This window comes from Lineus longissimus, chromosome 14, assembly GCF_910592395.1.
Source record: "Lineus longissimus chromosome 14, tnLinLong1.2, whole genome shotgun sequence".
Lineage (NCBI taxonomy): Eukaryota > Metazoa > Nemertea > Pilidiophora > Heteronemertea > Lineidae > Lineus > Lineus longissimus.
In genome coordinates, this window is record NC_088321.1 from 15,503,937 (window position 1) to 15,524,634 (window position 20,698).

The 20,698-nt window shown below is 43.6% G+C and overlaps 2 protein-coding genes and 1 long non-coding RNA gene across 6 annotated transcripts; all 3 read right to left on the bottom strand.

The window, feature by feature from the left end:
- Positions 1-714: 714 nt before the first annotated feature.
- Positions 715-6,155, bottom strand: LOC135499118 (uncharacterized). 2 transcript variants are annotated; one of them, XR_010449241.1, is made up of 4 exons: positions 6,001-6,155; positions 5,814-5,894; positions 1,550-3,547; positions 715-1,237 (listed from the first exon to the last, which is right to left on the bottom strand). It is a non-coding gene; the product is annotated as an uncharacterized LOC135499118 (long non-coding RNA). The 2 variants fall into 2 exon arrangements; XR_010449242.1 differs by having other exon boundaries at positions 1,458-3,547.
- A 208-nt stretch (positions 6,156-6,363) lies between these two features.
- Positions 6,364-12,755, bottom strand: LOC135498742 (proton channel OtopLc-like). 2 transcript variants are annotated; one of them, XM_064789136.1, is made up of 8 exons: positions 11,914-12,755; positions 11,173-11,353; positions 10,779-10,902; positions 10,290-10,440; positions 9,879-10,097; positions 9,416-9,576; positions 9,018-9,180; positions 6,364-8,728 (listed from the first exon to the last, which is right to left on the bottom strand). In XM_064789136.1, exons 2-8 carry the CDS (start codon positions 11,301-11,303, stop codon positions 7,710-7,712), a joined length of 1,968 nt encoding a protein of 655 aa, XP_064645206.1. In that variant the 5' UTR covers positions 11,304-11,353; positions 11,914-12,755; the 3' UTR covers positions 6,364-7,709. The 2 variants fall into 2 exon arrangements, with proteins under 2 accessions (XP_064645206.1, XP_064645205.1); XM_064789135.1 differs by having other exon boundaries at positions 11,885-12,755.
- A 59-nt stretch (positions 12,756-12,814) lies between these two features.
- Positions 12,815-20,395, bottom strand: LOC135498740 (proton channel OtopLc-like). 2 transcript variants are annotated; one of them, XM_064789133.1, is made up of 8 exons: positions 20,168-20,395; positions 17,961-18,161; positions 16,657-16,780; positions 16,149-16,308; positions 15,352-15,549; positions 14,836-14,996; positions 14,415-14,595; positions 12,815-14,141 (listed from the first exon to the last, which is right to left on the bottom strand). In XM_064789133.1, exons 2-8 carry the CDS (start codon positions 18,089-18,091, stop codon positions 13,123-13,125), a joined length of 1,974 nt encoding a protein of 657 aa, XP_064645203.1. In that variant the 5' UTR covers positions 18,092-18,161; positions 20,168-20,395; the 3' UTR covers positions 12,815-13,122. The 2 variants fall into 2 exon arrangements, with proteins under 2 accessions (XP_064645203.1, XP_064645204.1); XM_064789134.1 differs by lacking the exon at positions 20,168-20,395 and adding an exon at positions 18,341-18,482.
- Between the last annotated feature and the right edge of the window lie 303 nt (positions 20,396-20,698).

Sequence of the window (20,698 nt, forward strand, 5' to 3'; positions counted from 1 at the left end):
GAAACGAGATGCAAATTAAGTTACGGTACAGACTCTGGGCTATTTCGTCCCTGACATCAGGCGTGAGGTATTTTTGGTGAAGAAGGTGCATTTGGTAAGTGCATAAATCTCACTTTTCGAGAGTGTCCCCCACGCTGAGAGACCGAAGGACAAGAGACAAAGCCTGATGATATGGCAACTTTTATTGGGCAAGTATATAATATATACTACAAAACTTACAATTAGTGGCCGGCATGCGGAATCAGAAAAGGCTGACCGTAAATTGTTGCACCTGAAGATAGACGAAGGTTATAATATGACAACATTTATTTGGCAAGTACATACATATGAATAATTCAAAACTTGGAATACAATAACACAACGTTGATACTGCTGACGCCGCTTGAGCCGCTTGAGCAAGCGTGTCAAGGGATCAGATGTTGGGTCAGTGCGCATGCGGGGCATGGGATGGAGGGTGGTGCACTGTGAGTGTCGATAAGGATGGGGGGAGGGGCAAAGGCAAATGACAATAGCATAATAAAAATTGAACAATGTACAAGTCGTAAGTAACCGTGACCGCTTTCAAGGTGGCAAGAACTGATTGCTGACCAAAACAATGACATATTCTGTTAACACCAATGGAGCATTCTCTTGTACTGTGTTTTAGCCCAAAACCGCCCAAACAAAATGGTGCAGAGACTCGATTGACGTTTATTGTCTTCAAGAGGAAATTGATCTCAAAACTGATATGGGCCTATAGTATAAATAATATCCTACCTAAAATATAGGCCTTCTGTTAAATTAGGCCTGCCTTAAGAAAAAAGAAAGAAAACCTACAACCAATTCCTCTTGAAAACAAATATGTCAATAAGGCTCATCCATGCATCATTTGAGTAAAACAATGTAGAAACACATTTTTGCTGTGATCAAGAAATAGCTCCATTGTTGTAATGTTGCACTTCTTGTGCTGTGAAATAGCTCCGATACGGTAAATGGATTGCCACATTGAAAACGGAACAAGAAATAGCAATATTCTGGATCAGCGAGTACATACATGAAGTGCTATTGATTTCAGGAATAAGCACATATTTTGCAAGGTTCACTTTTAACAAAGAGTAACAATGTTCGATGTTTAATTTTCAGGGTCGAAAACAGGTGAGTGTCCACCCATTCTGAGCCAACAGCATGAATTACAACAAGAAAAGGGTCAATTCCGTTGGGAACTGCTGTTCCCTGATCATGGCTCTTGACTGCTGGCCTGGAATAGAAAGGGAAGATTTAGATACCAAGAAACATTGAAATATACAATTTAAGAAACTGAAGTATTTGATCATTTTTCATGACGTTTTTTTTAAAAATCTTCTATTATAGCATATCAGTAATATGTCTATGCACATGTTTATGTCTGTGACAGCCTCATTGGCACTAATAAGATAAATGAATTAAATCGAATTGTCAGGCAATGGTGGTCAACCTGCCTCGGGTTTGTCCCAATATCAGTCACATGATGACGGACCTATAGCCTCATTTCATCAACTCTAGCCAGCTTATCGAATTTCATCTCATTTACCTCAATTGTGTTCCACAAATCTGGCATCCTGAATATTTATCTCTCAGAAGTGGCCTCGGTCGCGTTGACTCGATTCTTGGGACGGGACAGCGAAACCACACGAGATGGAGCAATCCAACTGAAAAAATTGGAGACAATTCAAATGCTGCTTCAGTGAACAATGGGCGATCTGTTCAGGAGACGTCTTTCAAATCGCCCATTGTTTCATAAACGAGAGCTGGACAGACAGTTCCAGCTACTCTTCGCAGATTTCCTTCTACCAATGCATACATCGCGTTTTGTCTCGACCACACTTGCATAGCTATTTACTTTAAGGTCACATGCAGGTCTTATTGGTAATTGCTGGGGTGAAACTTGGTACTGCGGGACAGACTTACATGTCCACAAAACGCAATGTCACTGCTGGACTGATTTACAAGTCCACAAAACGCAGAATCGGACATGGACATCATTACCCCAGCAAGAACCCAATGTAACCCCACAAATTGGGCCGTTTATAATGTTTAAGACATGTTTATACAATAACAATGCTGAAGCTATTGCCTGCAGTGACCTTGCTGATGATTTTTATGTGGGAGGGGCCAGGGACCGTGACTATTGATAAAGTCCTCACGATATTATATTCGTCAACAATGGGGCACAGACTTTCAGATATTTTCGTGACTGACCTATATTACCAGTACAGTCCAATATATATTTCTTTTTTTGACTGACCTCTATTACCAGTACAGTCCAATATATATTTCTTTTTTTGACTGACCTCTATTACCAGTACAGTCCAATATATATCTCTTTTTTTGACTGACCTCTATTACCAGTACAGTCCAATATATATATCTTTTTTTTGACTGACCTCTATTACCAGTACAGTCCAATATATATTTCATTTTTTGTGACTGACCTCTATTACCAGTACAGTCCAAAGATACTATTTAGTCTGTATATTATTCTAGGGCTGGGGTGGGGGATGGGGAAATTCTCCAGTGACAAACTTTTTGATTGTCATTCTGGTAAAAAAACACACGTCCAAAGAAGAAATTTATTCTCATAACTTTTGACAATGCTCGAAAAAAACTTTTAAAAAGTTCATGTGGCGAGTCGCCACATGTACCGACTTACCTGTGGATCTAAATATATATATCATCATTGAAATCCTCAGAGAAATTAAACCAAGACAAAAAAGGGTTCCATGCCCTTGGTTTCCATGTACCGCAAACGATGCTAACGATAGGATTTAGCTGACAGGATTTGGCCACATGAACCCCTCCCTGTCCAGAAGACGCGGGGGTCGTCAGATCAATTTGAAACCGCCATGGACATCACTTCTTCCCCCTCACAAGTCGGTCGCGATGACCTCCATGTGCAAACCATTTTGGCTGTGGATGCTCCTGGTAACCCATGTCGCCTAACCAGACATAGCGCGCTGCCTGACTAGAAGTTACCGCCTCTGAGACCCAGGGTTGAGACACTGGGGTCTGCCCCTAGCTGACAGGTGGCTGGAGATCCATATCATAGAGCATACCAACCGTATATAACCGGCTGGACTGGTACACCCTATCAGGCTCAGACTCCCCAACGGAGTCTATTGAGCGCAGCCGCAGCGCCAGTTAATATGGATGGATTTACGTCGTCAAATAACTGTCGACCTGATGAGCATTCGTTCACGGCACACAGAGTTTATCGGGGTTGGGGGCGAAGAGACAAGACCAGAAACTCCTATGGGGTCGCGGTCGCAATGCAACCCGAGGAACGAGATGCACCCAAAGTACAAGCTCGAAAATAACTGGCTCATCCTTCACCATAGGTGTCAAGTATGTACCACTTATACAGACAGGCGTCATTAACGTTGGGTAACACCTCACAAGGAGCAATACCAAGCATTTTCAATACCTCATATTTAGCGAAAAGGTGTGACAATAATGATAATATATCAGATCCAATACCAGTCCCTTGACCAAACCCAACCATTTCTTGAAAGTTCAAAGGACTTCGGGGCTTCTGAAAGAAAAAAGAATTGGCCATGACAGCTACGGTAGATAGATCGAAGTGATAGATGGGCTAACTGTCTATCTGAAAAGGGCGGGTAGCGAATTTTTTTTTCCCGAAACCTTTTCGGCACTTTTGTACTTTCAGCCAATCAGATTTCGACAAATACATGACGTCAGAAGTCTTAGAAACTTTAGAGCAGTTGGTAGAGCGCTCGTCAGAAATGGCAGAATACGATGTTCGATCCAAAGGTCGTGAGTTCGAATCCGGTTGTGGACAACATTTTTCTTTTTCTTTTTCACTCTTTATATTTTATTTTATAACACGTTTATTTTCCCTTGTTATTTAGATTTTAGATATTTTAGTCATTTCTGCTGCCTGCAACATACCTACAGAAAGGACAATAACAATAGCCCATCTCCAAGATCCAAGGGATAGTCCTTCAGATATCATATTGAGCATGAATATACAACGAGACTTGTCTCATGTGAATGGTCTTCCTCCAGTAGGAATATGTTTCTCTGCAATGAGACTTGTCTTTCGATGCTGCCTCATGTGTATGGTTTTCCTCCAGTATATTTTGATACTGCATGCTTCAAATTTGATTAACAAGCACAAAACAATACAAGCTTACTTCTAAGTTTCATGATGACGCCCCGATGACGACACAGATTTATCGGATTCTGATTGGCTGAGAACCTGTGTACAAATGTACACTGTACTGCCCGAAAGGTTCAGGAAAAAAATCGCGGGCGGGCGATTTAGCAGGCGCATACCGTTATTAAAATGGTTACAAAATGGTTGAAATTTATCTTCGCACACCATCTTTATACTTGTATAGGAGCTATAGGTAAAACTCAATGGTGACCAGATTATAACTGCTCCCGAAAGAGATTTTAAGTAGCCTAAGTCTTTTGTTTGCTGCTGGTTTGCTACGGCTTTCAGCAGCTTTCTACCAACAGCACAATGATATCTTTGAAAGCCACCACGTGACCGCAGGGCCAATGCATTGGTGTCATTATTAACATTTATCATCTTCGTGACCACACGAAAACATACTTGAAGTTGACATGCATGCATAAAAACCCAAACGACAAAGATAGAAAACACAAACACCCGACCACCAAAAGACAAACTGCACTTGAAACATGATAGACACCCAGCGACAGGTCTCACTTGACTGCACAAACACAAGTTCATTGACGAGACAGGTCACAGAGAAAGAAAAAAATAAAAAATATTCCTCGAGCGGGTTCGAACTCGGAACCCTCGCCACTTCATCCTTTCCGTCTTTTCTAATTTGGCCGTTAGGGTTTTTATGCATGCATGTCAGCTTTAAAGGGTCAACCTGGGCGTTGGATTTCCCTGGCCAGGAGGATAATACCTCTGCTTGCCACCATGCGCCGCCACTTATCTCAAATAACGATTATCGCCAGTGTGCGAGGCAGTTTTGGACATGACCTGTGAAATTACACCCAGTTTTTGTGCACTGTTTATTGCAGTTCAATGATGTATTTCAATTTTCCTGTTTGGACTGAGAAGTCACGGTTATACTGGAAGCCATTTTTGTGGGAAAAACCACCATATCTCAGGCCACAGTTGTCCATTTAATACCACTGAATACAAGAGGGGGTAGGACTATCACTAAACCATGGTCATTTCATAACACTAGCCTGGGAACAACTGGCAGGGTTTATCAAAGCTCTGGGATGCTGATCTCCGATTGATCCTCAATCGTCGCACAGTTGGCAGCACAGAGGTGAAATGAGACGATTGGTGATCACTAAATGCTTAAGGCTAGAGGTCACAGTATCAAGGGCTGATTGGTTCAGAGACGGAATGTGTTATGAGCACGTGACACATTGCGCCAAGCACGTGGCGTGTGACGTCATAAAACATGGCAGACATGACCGATCGTCTCATTTCCTTGCTGCCAGAACGATATAGTACCATAGATAGGGAATGGGCTAACAGTGTCCTCCTTTTAAAGGTCAGCTGAGCCGAGTGTGGAAATATTCAGAACAGCAGTGGCGGATTTAGGGGTCCCCCATAAGTCATCCCTCTTTGATATTTTAGGGCACCTGTCCTCAAGAACCCTACCCCTCATTTTCAGGATTGCACCTTCGGCTCTATCATAAGTACTCATTGGTGGGGCAACGCGCCCCCCCCCCGCTTCTTTCCCAAATTTCTGGATCCGCCACTGCTGCAGAGATGAGAAGTTTCAAAAGAATACATGTATGTGCGATCAAGGAAGTTTCGATAGAGAAAAATAACTCACCATGGTGGTGTTCACGTCGTATCTTGTGATAAACCGGTTGGGCAGCATTGGGTGTGCTAGACAGGACAACGTGTCTGGCGTCTGCAAGAAATGAAAATGAAAAGATAAGATAAGATTGTACATTGTATCAGACAATAGTCGCAAAATTTGGGGAGAAAAAGTTGTGGAGAAATCAGGCTGAACTCACCAATGTTGAACCAGTGCTTCGACTTGGCGTCGACACAACTGAACGCTTGTGTTCCCAAAACCGGTCTGTCATACCAGGAGCACAGCCAAATTCAACGCCCCGTATTGAGTACGTTACGTCAGAGAGGTTACCAAACCACTCATCTATTCAAATTGTGATTTTCAATCAAATTCATTGACCCATACAAAGCAGATTGGTCCAATACTGAGGTCACGGTATGATGAACAGGAGTCGAACAACAAGTGACATAACTTCGCGGACACTTGGCTTTTGTGGTATTTTTAAACGAGTCTACGTGACGTAACATGATTGTTGTAATTTATAGCCAGTAGTATTCACGTATTCTCACAGCACCGGTAAATCTTCATCAATAGCATGCACTACAATATAGCACGAGTTAAAATTAAGTCCTTGTGTGACGAATTGGACACACATATCCCTCATCACATTAAAGACTGAACAAGATTATTCCTCATTACATTAAATATGTTTTTCTCCAATTGTTCATCAGATATAGACATTACAGGTTGATTGTTTTACAAAACGGCGTCAACTTCACCAATTTTATTGCTTTGCCTGTGTATGTACACGTATAATACAGTTATCTTGATTACATTGTATCCAAATTGTTTTTAATACATTACACTCTACACAATATAATAGTCTATATATCATTATTGCCTATAGGGGGGGTAAATTTCACCGCCGGATCATGTTCACATTCGGTCAGTCAATGATCCACGGCCCGTATGACCCAGGGTCCCGGTGTGTCAGTGAATTTGGTCCCAGGAGAATAACGCATACCCTAATGTTACATCATTCACGGCTCCATAGCTGTATAACTACTGGTACGATCCATTGTTGACCAGGTGTGCAAGGGATAGTAGTCCTAGGGCTGATAGTCCGTGTAACAATAGCCCGCATTGCTAAATGTTTTGGTTAGGGTTAGCGGTACAATAGATCATGCTGCTTAATTGATCAAATACAATGCTACCGGACTATGACTCCAGGGGGACTATATCCGCTGTCACACCGGTGTGTCAGTGAATTTGGTCCCAGATGAATAACGCATTCACGGCTCCATAGCTGTATAACTACTGGTACGATCCATTGTTGACCCGAACTACTTTTACTGGGTTTCGAAACGTGGAACGGAAACGTGCACATGTGAAGTGTCTGGGAGTGTTTCTGGTGTGTGTTTCCGCTACAATTATAGTTCAGCCATTGCATGGTTATAGTTTGGTTAGTGGTCGCCTTTTTCCTTTGATAGGAGAAAAATAAGGGAATACTGAAATGTGGAAAGGACAATCAGTAACGAAGACCTACTGAGAGACGCTAACCTGAAGCCCATATCAGAATTGGTGAAGGAACGAAGATGGCAATGGTTGGGCCATGTGCTCCGAATGCCTGCAAACGCATTGCCAAGGAGAGCACTCACATGGACACCACAGGGGAGACGGAATAGAGGCAGACTAAGAGAGACCTGGCGGCGTTCCATGGCAAAGGAACTTCAAGAGAAGGGCCTAACGTGGGAGGCAGCCAGACAGCGAGCAGCCAACAGACTTGAGTGGAGGACCCTGGGGAACGCCCCATGTGCCACCTAGGGCACGAAGGGTCCCAAGGGTCCCAAGAGAGAAATGTTGAAACACTAATAGATGTTACACCAGTACCAAGATGCGCCGCCCCGTGATGCATGACCACCCTGGTGCTTAGGCACTCTCCTCGAGAATGTCACTGAGATCAAAAATATTTTGCGTCTCCCTTTTCACGTAGGCGTTGTGCCATACGTCACTCAAACACACACTCGAATGAAACCTGTAGAAAATCACTAGAGGCAAGCACAAGTGCATTATGATGGACCAAGGCATGTAGCGGAAGAAATCCACGTGAATGTCCGCGACAACTTCTGCCTTCTTAATCTCAAACGTATTCACAGTCCACATCGCGAGATTACAAACGAGAAGAAACGTGATCACGGCTCTCCCGGGTTTTTTAGTCATGTGATCGTCCGTTCCCGCGCAACGACGTAGCCCGTCTAGGATAAACACAGTCTGTATTGACGATTGGACGAAATTGAGCGATGCCATGCTTAGGTACATTATTGGGAGTGTCATGTGACCTTCGCGGTCAGGGTCCGAGAACAGAAATGTTACAGACGAGATCACGACGCACGTGCTCAAAAGGTAAACGCCCATTTGCGCAATGAGTAGAAGCTTATCATCGAAAAAATCACTATCGCGAAGTCCGATAAATGATAATCTATGCGTGTAGAAGAATCCGACGATGCACGCACATGAACTAACTACAAATAAAAATATCTCCGAGGATAAAAAAATCCCGGTTGATATGTCCTTCTTCTGCTTATCTTCCTCGAAAACGAAGAACATCGCCACGCTTACTAAAGTGATCAGCAGCATTATCAACCCCAAGAAGAGACCACGGTTCGATTTGTGGCACTCCACTGGCTCTACTGACTGCTTCATTCCTGCCGATTCGTCAACAGAATCTCCCTTCGCGACCCTCTTTCCGACGTTTAGGAAGGTCCTGTATGCTACTGCAGCGCCGATAAGGCTGTATTCGATCAGACAGGGGAAGAGGTAGGGAGCACTGCGGTCGGAGAGTGTGTGCGTTTGATGGCAGTTGATCAAACGATCCACGGCGTCATTTTGGTTGGCGGAGTTGCCGACATCAGATTCGTTAGCTCCGTATTTCATCAAATCAGCTCCATCTGTGAAATGCAGATAATTGGTTTAAACCAGCTTTTTACCAAAGGATTCTTTGCCCGAACTGTTATCGTGTATTTGAAATACAGAAAAAAGCATAGAACGACGTGCTTTTTGCCTGACTCTCACTTAAAAAGTTCATATAGAACACATACGATCGTGTGGAGTAACGTAATTGAAATCAATCGTGTGAAAATGTACAGAGAGGTCTGCGGCCGTGATGTAGTCGCAGTTTACCGGCCGTGTACAAGAAACAAAAAAATGCTGCAAATCCGAGACCAAATCCACACTCACCGTTTGTTTGGTTGTGGGCTGTCATAGCGAGAGACTTGGCTGACATCCGTCCTATATCCTCGGCTGTTTCATGAGTTGTCGTTGACAACCAAACGGACAAGTTCGTGGCAAGAATGTGCATCAGACAAAAACGGACGAATGCCTTGTGTTTGTGGATGACGACCTGAAAAAAATGAGAGAAGAGTTATGATTGGCTGAATTATCATCAGGTGACATGTTGAGACCAATCGAACAGCTCGTTACAACGGCATATGTTTGTATTCTGGACTTGAGGGAACTGAGAATTCAAAAAAGGTGCTGTGGCCATATGCATATGGCTAGGAAAATACGGCCGCATGGCTTGAGAAAACGTTGAGAATATTTAGTAGTTTTTCAAGCGCCCCCTATTGACAGCTCACCTTATGATATTTGAATATAAAGAAGGTCTGCAGGAACACAAACACTAGATACAAAGCTGCATTGACGAGGAACAGGAGACTGCGACAATGCAACGACTTTGGATTCTCAAAGGGCTCGGAGATTCGGAAACCAGACTGTACCATACCTCCGACGCCAAAACCTGGAGAAGAAAGTAGCAATACAGAATGTCCCCAAAAACATGGCAGGTCTCTGGATATCATTGGCAATCGAGGCCCGGAATTCCCAAGGAGGCTGCTGCTTTGAAAACTGTTCACAAACGATGAACTCGACGACGAACGACGACGGAATGTTTTAAATGAAAGAAGATTGTTCATACTACAAAAACCAAAAACGTGCAAAGCCATAAGTGTGATCGCAGGTTTCTCTCATTTCAGGAAAGAGTCGGTTCTACATATACTCCTGTTTTTTTTAGACACCCCATATATGTCGTATTGGTCTTACCCATGGCTCCAAGACGAAGGTAGAAATTCACTCCCTCCGCTTCATACGTCACTTCCGCATCCCTTTCTAACTCCTCCATCTGTTTGTCATGGAGAGCGTCAGTATCTATATTTTCCAAATTTATTGACCCCAGCGGGGATTCTCTCTCTTTGTCTCTCTCGATAAGCCGCCGCGCGATGTCCATGTTCGTCACGCTGTTTTTCCTATAATCTCTGGAAACTGAGAAAAGTCGAAAATGCTCAGAGGGTACGTAGTGATCGAGACATAGGTTGGTCATATCATCATATGGCAGGTTCGCGTATTTAAAATGCAAAATTGGCAAATGCTAGGGCGGCAAATAAACCTGCTCACAGTGGAATCAGTCCTTAAAGGCCCCGTACACCCTTCAATGGAGTATTTATTGACTATTACCTCTCCTGGAGGGTGCTGCTGAGCCGATCACGTCAAGTTCAATATCCTTATATCTTCCGGAAGCCTTCAGTTTTCGGCGCTGGTGCATTATTAGACTGACGAAGTATATATAGGCGATGACGCCGAGTCCGTACATGAAACAGTGGAACATCTAATCAAAAAAAAGAAACTTAAGTTGGAACTAATACGCATTGTGGTGCTCACCACTCTTGGCCATGATGATACAAAGGAATACGGGGTGTACATGAAGGCTAAGATGCTGAGTCGATCCGTAGATCAAACAATGGAACATCCGAAATATTTATAGTTTTAAAGTGTAATATTATTCATATGTTTATCACTCCTGGTCTGAGCTGAGACATCGCTGATTGGGAAGACGGTCCACGGCTATGGCGTTAACTGATACCACTGGCAGTGTTTACAAAAGAACAGCAACAACAACGAACAGGGCAGAGAAGGTGAACCCAATTACTATATCTGATGATTCACCTCAGTGTAATAGCGATGTTCACCATTCCCTGTCTCAGCAAGGGCATCGCTGATTGGGAAGACAGCGCCGAACACGCATGCAACCATACAGTACATGCCACAGAGCAGTTTGGTTAATCCAGATCTGTAAATGGAAGAGGCGATCGTTAAAGACCCAGGTCTGCCTATAGGCTAAACCGTGAAAATGAAAACACCAGAGGAAGAAGTTCTCATACATCGCCTGATTTGACGACAACTGGCCGTTCGAGAATCCCTGCTTGGCCACTTGCAAGATTACAAATCAATTGGACCGATTATCAATTATTTTAGACAAAAATATGATGACTGTTTGGACAGTATATGGGCAGAGGGAAATGTGTCAATACATTTTGAAACACATGGTATGACCACCTACCTTGCCCTGGTGGGGCTCAACCTTTTTTCCTGCCTCCGTGCGACATGTTTTGCTCCCGCTCGCGCCAGACCGAGGCTTATCACGCTTGGCCTATGAATGCCGGTCCTCCTCACTCGAGGTAGCGCCATCATGGCAACACGAGATCACGTGAGAATAGTGAAGAGTTGTGCAAAGAGTTTTCCTGAAGAAGATCACAGCGGCGAAAAGATATACATGCACCGTAGTATTCTTGCTAAATGCGATTGCTTTTGCTATCGATGTGAAAGTTTAATATGCACTATCATTATCATAATGTACAGGCCTCTATACCAGGCATGGTCCTACATAGAATATCAATATACAGCTGTTGCAGACAAAAAACTAACATAAAATAGGGCCTACTAAGCACGTCGAACGCGTAAAAAGGCAAGCGTAGATCACATTACAGAAACCAGTAATGCGGAAGTCGGTCCGAAAAAAGAATACCGTGGACGAAGGGTGAGTGGGATTTGAATAGTCTCTTACAATCCACCCAATGTGTAAAGCAAGGCAAACCTCATTGGAGAATGCCCTTTTCGTTTCGACCAACAAATCCCTCGTTCTGTCCCCAAGAGACGTTCATTGCCCCAAGAGCCAGCAGATGGCGAACTAAATGTAGAAAATGGAGTTGCATTGGGACATAAAGTTCAGCCTAGTTATGGGGCTCTGAAATGTCAAATTTAGGTCAACCTACCTAATTAAAGGTATCTTACTCTATCTTACCAAAGAGAGAGCCACGTGAGGTAGTTCCAGCATTTATTTCAGCGCCAACAACGAATCCACTGCCCAAACATAGCTTCTCCTGTACACGAGTGTGATGATCGTCCCGAAGTCGGTTACGAGAGGATTCTCATGTCCCGATGAGAACACGGTCTTGACACATGACCAGACCAGGTCACCCCAGGCCTTACATTCAGTGCACCCGCAACAATTCTCTGATCGGACCTAGTCAAAACGATTTCGACACCGGCGGGCATTGATACTTCGTGATAAATTGTCATGGACAGTAGGCGAGAGGCACGGACATGATGAAGAGTTCTTCAGAGCTTTGATCTAGTTTTAGCACTGTCAGAGTTAAATAGACCGTGTAATGTGAATATCAAATATACGGTGGTTGCAATTTTACTGCAATACCTTAGAAATGAATGGATACCTGGGAACACAATGTCAACGCCGGATTGATCTAAAGTACCGAGGTTCTGATATATGGGTCAACATTTCTGACAAGACACATCCCGCAGTTGACAATTGTCACTTTACAACAGGAAATTTTTTTTCATCAAACAAAACATATCGTCTGTTCGGATTAATTCCTTGTTTATGCCCGACACAGTTCGTAGACACAGGTGTACAGAGTGACGTCACATAATGGCAGGCGATGAGAATTCTGTGATCCTCACATCGACTTGTGAATTTGCAATGTACTGCTGAAACATCTCTCGCGCTTTAATCCATCAGTCAAAATATCAATTTCCTTTGTTTTGCAGGTCAAATACGTTAATTCCTATTCCGGTCTGTCTTGAAAAACGCGTGATTTCTGAAATAACTTGGACGCAAAAGGGTTTGAACCAGCACATCACTTCAAAAACTGTCAACAACTGGATCATTCGACTGTGTATTTATTATGAAATATTGAAATGCCCGTATATATTTACAATTATGTCGCCTCGTTTGCATATATGTATAAAATATCATCGTACCCAGTTTTTCAATATGGGCTTGAAAATACATCTATCAAATGCAGGTGTAAACATCTGAAACGCCCCTGGATAAAAAATTCGGGGAAAAAATTCTCCATTATGCGCTGCCAATCGCTGAGGTATTGACGGTCATGGTCTCCACACAACCATACCTTAATCTGTCACCATACGATAGTGAGGGACGCTTTTTAGGGGGGGGGGGCATCTTAGACTGCTTCACCAATTATTTTAATCAAACGCTGTCATCAGAAACGTCCGACAATAAGCCGTAACCATCAATGCGCCGCTTCACGTAGGCGTTGTGCCAGACGTCACTCAAACACACACTCGAGTGAAACCGGTAGAAGATAACAAGCGGGAGACACAAATGCATGATAATCGACCAAGGCATGTAGCGAAAGAAATCCACATGGATATCCACAACTTCCGCCTTCTTAATCTCGAACGTGTTCACAGTCCACATCGCGAGATTACAAACGAGAAGAAACGTGATGACTGCCCTGCCAGGTTTTTTAGTCATGTGATCGTCTGTTGCTGCGCAACGACGAAGTCCGTCCAAAATAAACACAGTCTGTATCGACGATTGGATGAAATTTAAGATTGCCATGCACAAATACATGATAGGCAGTATCATTTTGCCGTGGACACCGGCTTGGAAGAGCGCAGTCGCAGACGATATGGCAACGCACGTGCTGAGAAGGTACACACCCATCTGCGCAATGAGCAAAAGTTTATCATCGAAGAAGTCTTCGTCGAGGAGACCGACGTAAGCCAGTCGTTTTGTATAACACAAACCAATCAGGCAGGTAATGATGCCGATAATGAATAGAAATATTTCAGTTGAGAGAAAGATCCCGGACGACATGTCTTGTTTCGAGCTGTCCTCCTCCAGGACGAAGAAAAGCGCGACGCTCACAAACGTCACCAGAATGACCAAGAGGCCCATGAAGAGGCCCCGGTTAGATTTGTGGCACTCCACGGGTTCTGAGTACTGTACTCCAGCCACGTCATCAACGGAATCACCCTTCGCGACCCTCTTTCCGATGTTAAGGAAGGTCCTGTACGCGACTGCAGCGCCGATGAGGCTGTATTCAATCAAGCAGGGGAAGAGATAGGGGGCGCTGCGATCGGAAAGCGTGTGTGCGTGATGGCAGATAATCATGAGGTCTACGTCACCAGAATGGGGTTCAGATACGGTCATGGCTGTCCCATTAGCTCCGGGCGCACCGAACCTCCATAAATTTGCTGCAGCTGAAATGAGAGATATTTCATTTTAAGGATTTCAGGCTTCCTGTCTCTCTTGACCACTCAGAATCCACCCTTGCCGAAGTTATGACAAGGTATATTTCCTCGTGGGGTTGAGGGATGGTCAAAGTGCCCAAATTATATGAAAACCTCATGCCTAAACACAATGATATTTTGAAACCATGAGAGGTCAAGTAACTTATAAGAATCGTCACAAAATATTCGTTTGACGGAAATCTCCTCAAAATGGCAATTTTTTTATTACAGCTGGTCACCTACCCTCATTTGTCATATTTGTGAGATTTGTTTCCAATTTTGCAAATGAGAGACTTTTAGCACCCACGCGCCCAATGTCCTCGGCAGTTTCATGGGTGGTGGTTGACAACCAGACCGAAAGATTCGTGGCGAGAATGTGCATCAAGCAGAGGCGGACAAACGCCTTGTGTCTATGGATCACGACCTGGAATGAATGAAAGAGTGAGTACGATTGGTTGGATTTCGTCTGGTAGATTGTTTCGACCAATCGAAGAGCTTGTTGCAACCTGTTTTAGTGGAACTGCTCAACAGCTCTCTTTCAGATTAACTTATATACGATTATGAATTGAACGTTGCCAAACTACGTTAAGAAGAGTTTAAATGAAAAATATAACGAAAAGAGAGTAAAACTGTTGGGAACTTCTGAGAACTATTGAGAATTTACCTTGTGATACTTGAAAATGAAGAAGGTTTGGAGGAAGACGAAAACGAGGTACAGCCCTGCGTTGATGAGAAATAGGAAACTACGACACTTTAAGGCCTCTGGGTTCTCGAAAGGTTCGGAGATTCTGAAGCCCGATTGCACCATGCCGCCGACTCCGAAACCTAGAGAGAGAACATCATCAGAGAAAGAAACCCTGATACAAATAGCAAAAGTAGGGGTTAGTTCCGGTGGATTGTCCAATCAGAAGAGCCAGATTCTGCATCCCCGGCCTGCTCATTCCCAATGAGCCAATCAGAACGCTCAATCTACGATCATGATTACATCCAACAAAAATGGCTCATTTGCGGTCAACATCGAACCTGTCTTTGACAAGAAGCGGTGATCGCAGAGCCTCTGCGATGAATGTCAAACCCAGCGACTACCGGTTTTACCATGCTAGCAGTCGAGAAATCACATTGCAGTGATTATAATCGCGAGGCGCGTTTAGTTCATGCGGATGGTGACAACGCTAGTTACCCATAGCACCGAGTCGCAAGTAGAAATTCACCCCCTCCGCTTCGTACGTGACATTGGCGTCTTTTTCTAGCTCCTCTAGTTCTTTCTTATGGAGGGAGGTGTCATGACCACGTCGGCTCATGGTGGGGAGGATTGGCGAATCTACCAGTCGCCGGGCGGGGTTGTCCGTGCCGTTCTGGGTGTCCCAATCCCTTGAAGCTGAAAAAGAAGCGAACGGTAATTTCCATTGTGAAAGCCAGGCCGAGGTGAATGTATTTTGTGATGATGACCCCTCACAATGCAGGCAAAGGTGACTCTCGTCTATTACCCTCATAGGTGTAATTCCTCACCTGTAGGAAACTAGACTCACGGCCGTAGCAGGAAACCGGGGGTGGAGCGGGGCAAATACTTCCAAGGGACGATCTTTTCCCGTAGATGTTCCTCGAATTTTCGACTGACGGGCATTGCCAACGAAAGAAGCATTTTTGCTCCACTTGAGCAAAAAGCTAGCTAGCTATGCCTACGGTCTAAAAGTCTGATATTCGTATTCAAACGTAGATTATTCGCGGACAGAGGTGACTTGGAATTATCTTCAGGAGCCTGAGTGCCTAGTTTTCAATTTAACCGATAGATTGTTTTCTGTGTTTGTTATAAATGAAAGTTTGGAAGTTTTTAAAAATGCGTTTACGGCGCTGAGCATAGTAATAATGCGCTCACTTTACATGGTTATCCTCCGAAATGATAGTTTACACCAAGCTTCAGGACAACAGAGAGACTTCGCTGTCGGCTACCCTGGTAGGCTACCTATAGAACTTTACCTCTCCGTGAAGCCGAAGGCGACCCCATCCCAGCAATCACATCAAGTTCGATGTCGTCAAATTTTCCTGAAGCTATGAGTTTGCGGCGTTGCAGCATTATCAGGAACAGGAAATAGATGAAGACCATGACACCGAGGCTATACATATAGCAATGAAAAACCTGAAAGAAAAACACAAAATGTTGGTTGAAGCGTTTTGCGTCGTACACCCCTAAAAAGAAGGTTCCTGTGTAATTAAAATCCTATTAGGGCCTGATTTAGTACCTACGCTGGTTCATTTTCCTGATTTTTTAGTACCCCTCTCCTGTATCAGAAGTGGTACAGCGCGGTAACTGATACCACTGTGTTTACAAAAGAACAGCAACAACAACGAACATTTAAATGGACAATTAGGTAAACAGTAGATTCTTTCACCAGTTTCCTCCGGCCATTCATCCATTACAGCCCGGAGGTTAGGGTCGAGGTTCCCTTGACGAGGTAAACAGAAATTACTCTTTCTGATGACTGACCTCTGTGTAGTAGAGATGTTGGCCACTCTCTGTCTGAGCAAGGGCATCGCTGATAGGGAAGACAGCGCCGAACACGCAGGCAATCATACAGTATATCCCACAAATCAGTTTCGTCAGGGCAGACCTGAAATTGTCGAAATTATCGCAGGTATTTTATTTTCGCCGAAACATGGATTGGGATTCGCGGGTGCAGCTTTTCACATAAATTTCCAAACAATTTTTATCATTTCAAAGGATCTCTTTTCTAATTCTAATCTTTCAGTTGCCTACCTGATCTTTCTTGAGAGGGAAGAATGCTTTCTAACTGCAAATCGGGGTTTGAACGATTTAAATGTCATCACATTTGATGGTAAAATCAAAACAAATAGGGAAATTCAGAAGCCAGCACTGTATCACAGTAGGTCACTGTTAATACATCGACAAACAACAAAACCATGAACTTATTATCTCAGCGACACTTGGAGATATTTTTTGGCAAAATTGCTTTTGATTATTGATAATACAATGCGTAATTTGATTATAAGTACAGTTCTACCATCACGTCACAGTCTAGCCTTATCGAGTGGCGCTGAGCACGCTGCCAAAGCTTAATTGAAAGCGACTGACCCACAAGCATAATTGGATCAAATTATCGAAAGAACGAAGACAATACCACTGCATTCGGAGTGTAGGTAAAACTCAGCCCAGACGTCGACAGAGTGCACGGTGGGTAAAGGTATTGTTGACCTTTGTAACCCAATAGAAATAAGGCGCTCTAATTAAAGGTAAGCATTTTTCTGAGGCAACCCGATACCTCATCCACCGTGCAGTGAATCAAAGTACGGTCTGTAAACTAAAACATCGGCCGTCAATACGTTCAAGATGGAGGCGCCTGCTTAGAATCAATTCTGAAGGCCACAAGGTGGCGCTCCCAAGTTGAAAATCAAGACAGTCCCTGATGGCATGTTTTATATCATTCTAAATGCCTGTTGAATGTGGAAAATGGAACAATAACTGAATTCTTAATCCGATTCTGACAATACGGAGTTCCAGCTGTGACCAGTGGTAAATAGAGAGCTGTCATCACAAACTGTTATCGATCATATCAAACTGAATATGATACATATCTGCTGTGAAAGAGATATAGGAATATATATTGTCAATCTGTCAAAGCGATCAGCGTTAGAAAGAAAATAACTTTATGTTATTATCACTGGTAAGTGAGCAGCGCCCAGCGTTGAATGAAAGTGGAAGCCATCTTGTTTTCTTTGATGCAACATTTTAGCTAGATTTCTGTCAAACATTTCCCTTTGCCATTTATTTACCTCGCATTGACTTTGTGGTGCCTTGTCTCATTCTGCTTAATCACATGCTTTGCTCCGGCCCGGGCCAAACCGAGGCTGATGACGCTTGGCCTCGCCATGGACACCGGAAGCATGATACGGGGAGGCGCCATCGTGACGTCACAAGTTCGTCACGTGACTTTGAATATGGCCACGTTGGGTTACGTCTCAAGCTTGTATTTTCTGTAAAGAAAAATACATTACGATTCTTGATGAAGAAATTGGAATCCTTTGCCGGCCATTTTACCACAAACATATTGGAGCTGGACGACAGGAGAACCGCATGTAAATGTACATTCTGGCGGAAAGGGGGGGGGGGGGTGGTACTGAAAAATCGGGAAATTGTGCGTAAATATACGTACAAAATGAACGAACACTCGTCCCATCTCTTTTAGCTCTCGACACACAATTTTTTCGCAAGATAACATAAACATCATCAGGTTTTGCTAGAAAGCAACACTTGTTGACACCTGCTCGTATCTAACCGTATGAACAGGCCTACGTCAGGTAGAACACAGGTTAAGAGGCTCAAACTAGGCCATACTTTGTCCCAGAAATAACCTCATTACTAAATTAGCAAGCAGGTAGTTGCTTCATGATTTGTGTTTATGATTTCATAAATAAAAATAAAGTAGGCCGAAGGGCCTACAAGTACAACCAACCTCGTCGATATTGATCAGAAGAACTAGACCTATACGGTATGTAGCGTTATCTATAGCGGATCCTAGAATCAATATCACGCAAGCAGTTAAGTGTGTTTCACATGATTTATTGCGATTAATAAAAGTATCCTGATGACCACATTCCTGGCTTCCTCTGTACCAGATTTTAGGCTCCCAGCGATGCAGCTCGATTTCGTCATCATCATATCACACGTCCACATTGCAGAGGTTTTAGGCCTACGTTTCAAGAAGCTAGAGTCTGGATGATTTTTCTGTGACTACAATAATATTCGCTACTTAGGAATCAATTCAGGCCAATTAATCTGTGGCCTGAATTGGGTAAATTGGGTCATATCGGCACATTGTCATGTATCAAATGCAATTACAATCATCTATGTAACAGTAATTTTCGCGATGATTTCTTTCGTCTCAGGTGGTTCAGATAATGATTGTTGTTTTGTCGTAAATAACTCTCAACCTGAGAAAAACCGCCAAAATGGGGGAAAAAAAGGAATTTTGGGCACAAAACGTACCCAAAAAAAATCAGATTTACGACTTTACACATAATATCCTGACCCATATAGGAAACGTAAGCCCCGGTTTTACAGTGTGTATAGAACACCCAACGACGCACACAAAGGTAAATGTTTGCAAAAGAATGCAAGTTTTTAAGAGCTCTGTGTGATTAGATCTCGATTTGCCTCCGTGTACTTGTAACTTAAGGAGCAGAGGGCATGTTTGCCTAACTATGCTTCCGGGTTTTTGCAAAACAACTATATTCTTAAAGGGACTATAGGCAGCTGCTAGGTAGGCAGGATAAAGTTGCCAATAGGGGTCTCTCTCATCTCACAGTACGTCAAAAGTATTCGCGCTTGTGCAATGAATATATTTAGTGCTGAATCTAACATGACCCAGTGCCCTTACTGCGTAAATTAGTCACCTGCAGATGGTCAATTAAACCCAACTGCTCCTGCCGATAGTCCTCCTTTGACAGTAACCTGATATCTTGGGGAAGAGTTACATGGACATCATCGTATCACCACGTGCACTAGGAAATGTAAACAGTTAAAAGCAGGCAATTTGTGAAGATTTTGACTCGCATTCCCGAGGACGGGGGAGATGTTCCAATATCGCCTAATCTGGGTCGACCATCCGTTTCTGGGTCAATGTGTCACATGGCACAAGCAGCCTTAGCATGTGGGCAAATGCAACTGAAAACACGGGTTGTTCCCGAAAGGAATTGTGTTTGTCCGAGCTATCATTCTGGCCGTCTTCTTAGTCGTCTGTCGTCGCACTCGCATGCATCTCCAGCGACCATGGAAGGAGAGCACACCCCCAATGTATTAGAGAGGACAGAACGTATGCTCATATAACAATCTACACCATGCTTCGCCGGCCTATTAATTCGCATGCTGAAATTATCAAGTCGTCTGTTTTATGTATACATCGACCTCGTCAGGTCACAATGCAAGGCATGCGCAGCTGTCAGCAGATGGCAGATAAGATGGAAGATGTATAATCACTTACCTGTAACAGTCCTCCGTCCCCAAAGACCGTCTTCTCCTCTGTTGTCGCAGACGCTTCTGACCGGGTCTACTTTTCTTCAAGGTCTTCGGTCAGGTTTGAACAGGAGACTGGGACACAATAATAACTGCATTCGATGCAGTGCATTTCATTGTACGCAGTGTTAAGTTTGCTCTACTGAAACCGAACAATGGAAACGCGCAGCGGATGGGTTTGAAACTGAATCATTCAACGATACGGTATTGTGTGTATGTGTGTAGTCACGTAAGTGGAGGAGGAGGACCAGCTGCGCGAGGGATGTAGCAGCCGGTGATATATATGATATGGCACTCACTCGTTATGTTTACAGTTTCATCCGGGAATTTTCGGTGATTTTCAAGAGTAAAATCATTAAACAATCTTTCTGAAGAGCGGTAAGCACCAAAGTCTACGGATCGTACATGGTCGAGCGCGACACAGGTATAACAACGCTTGCTTGGTATTTAGTCAGAGGTGTCGACCTCAATCCAGGTTTCCCTGAGGGACGTTGGCTGG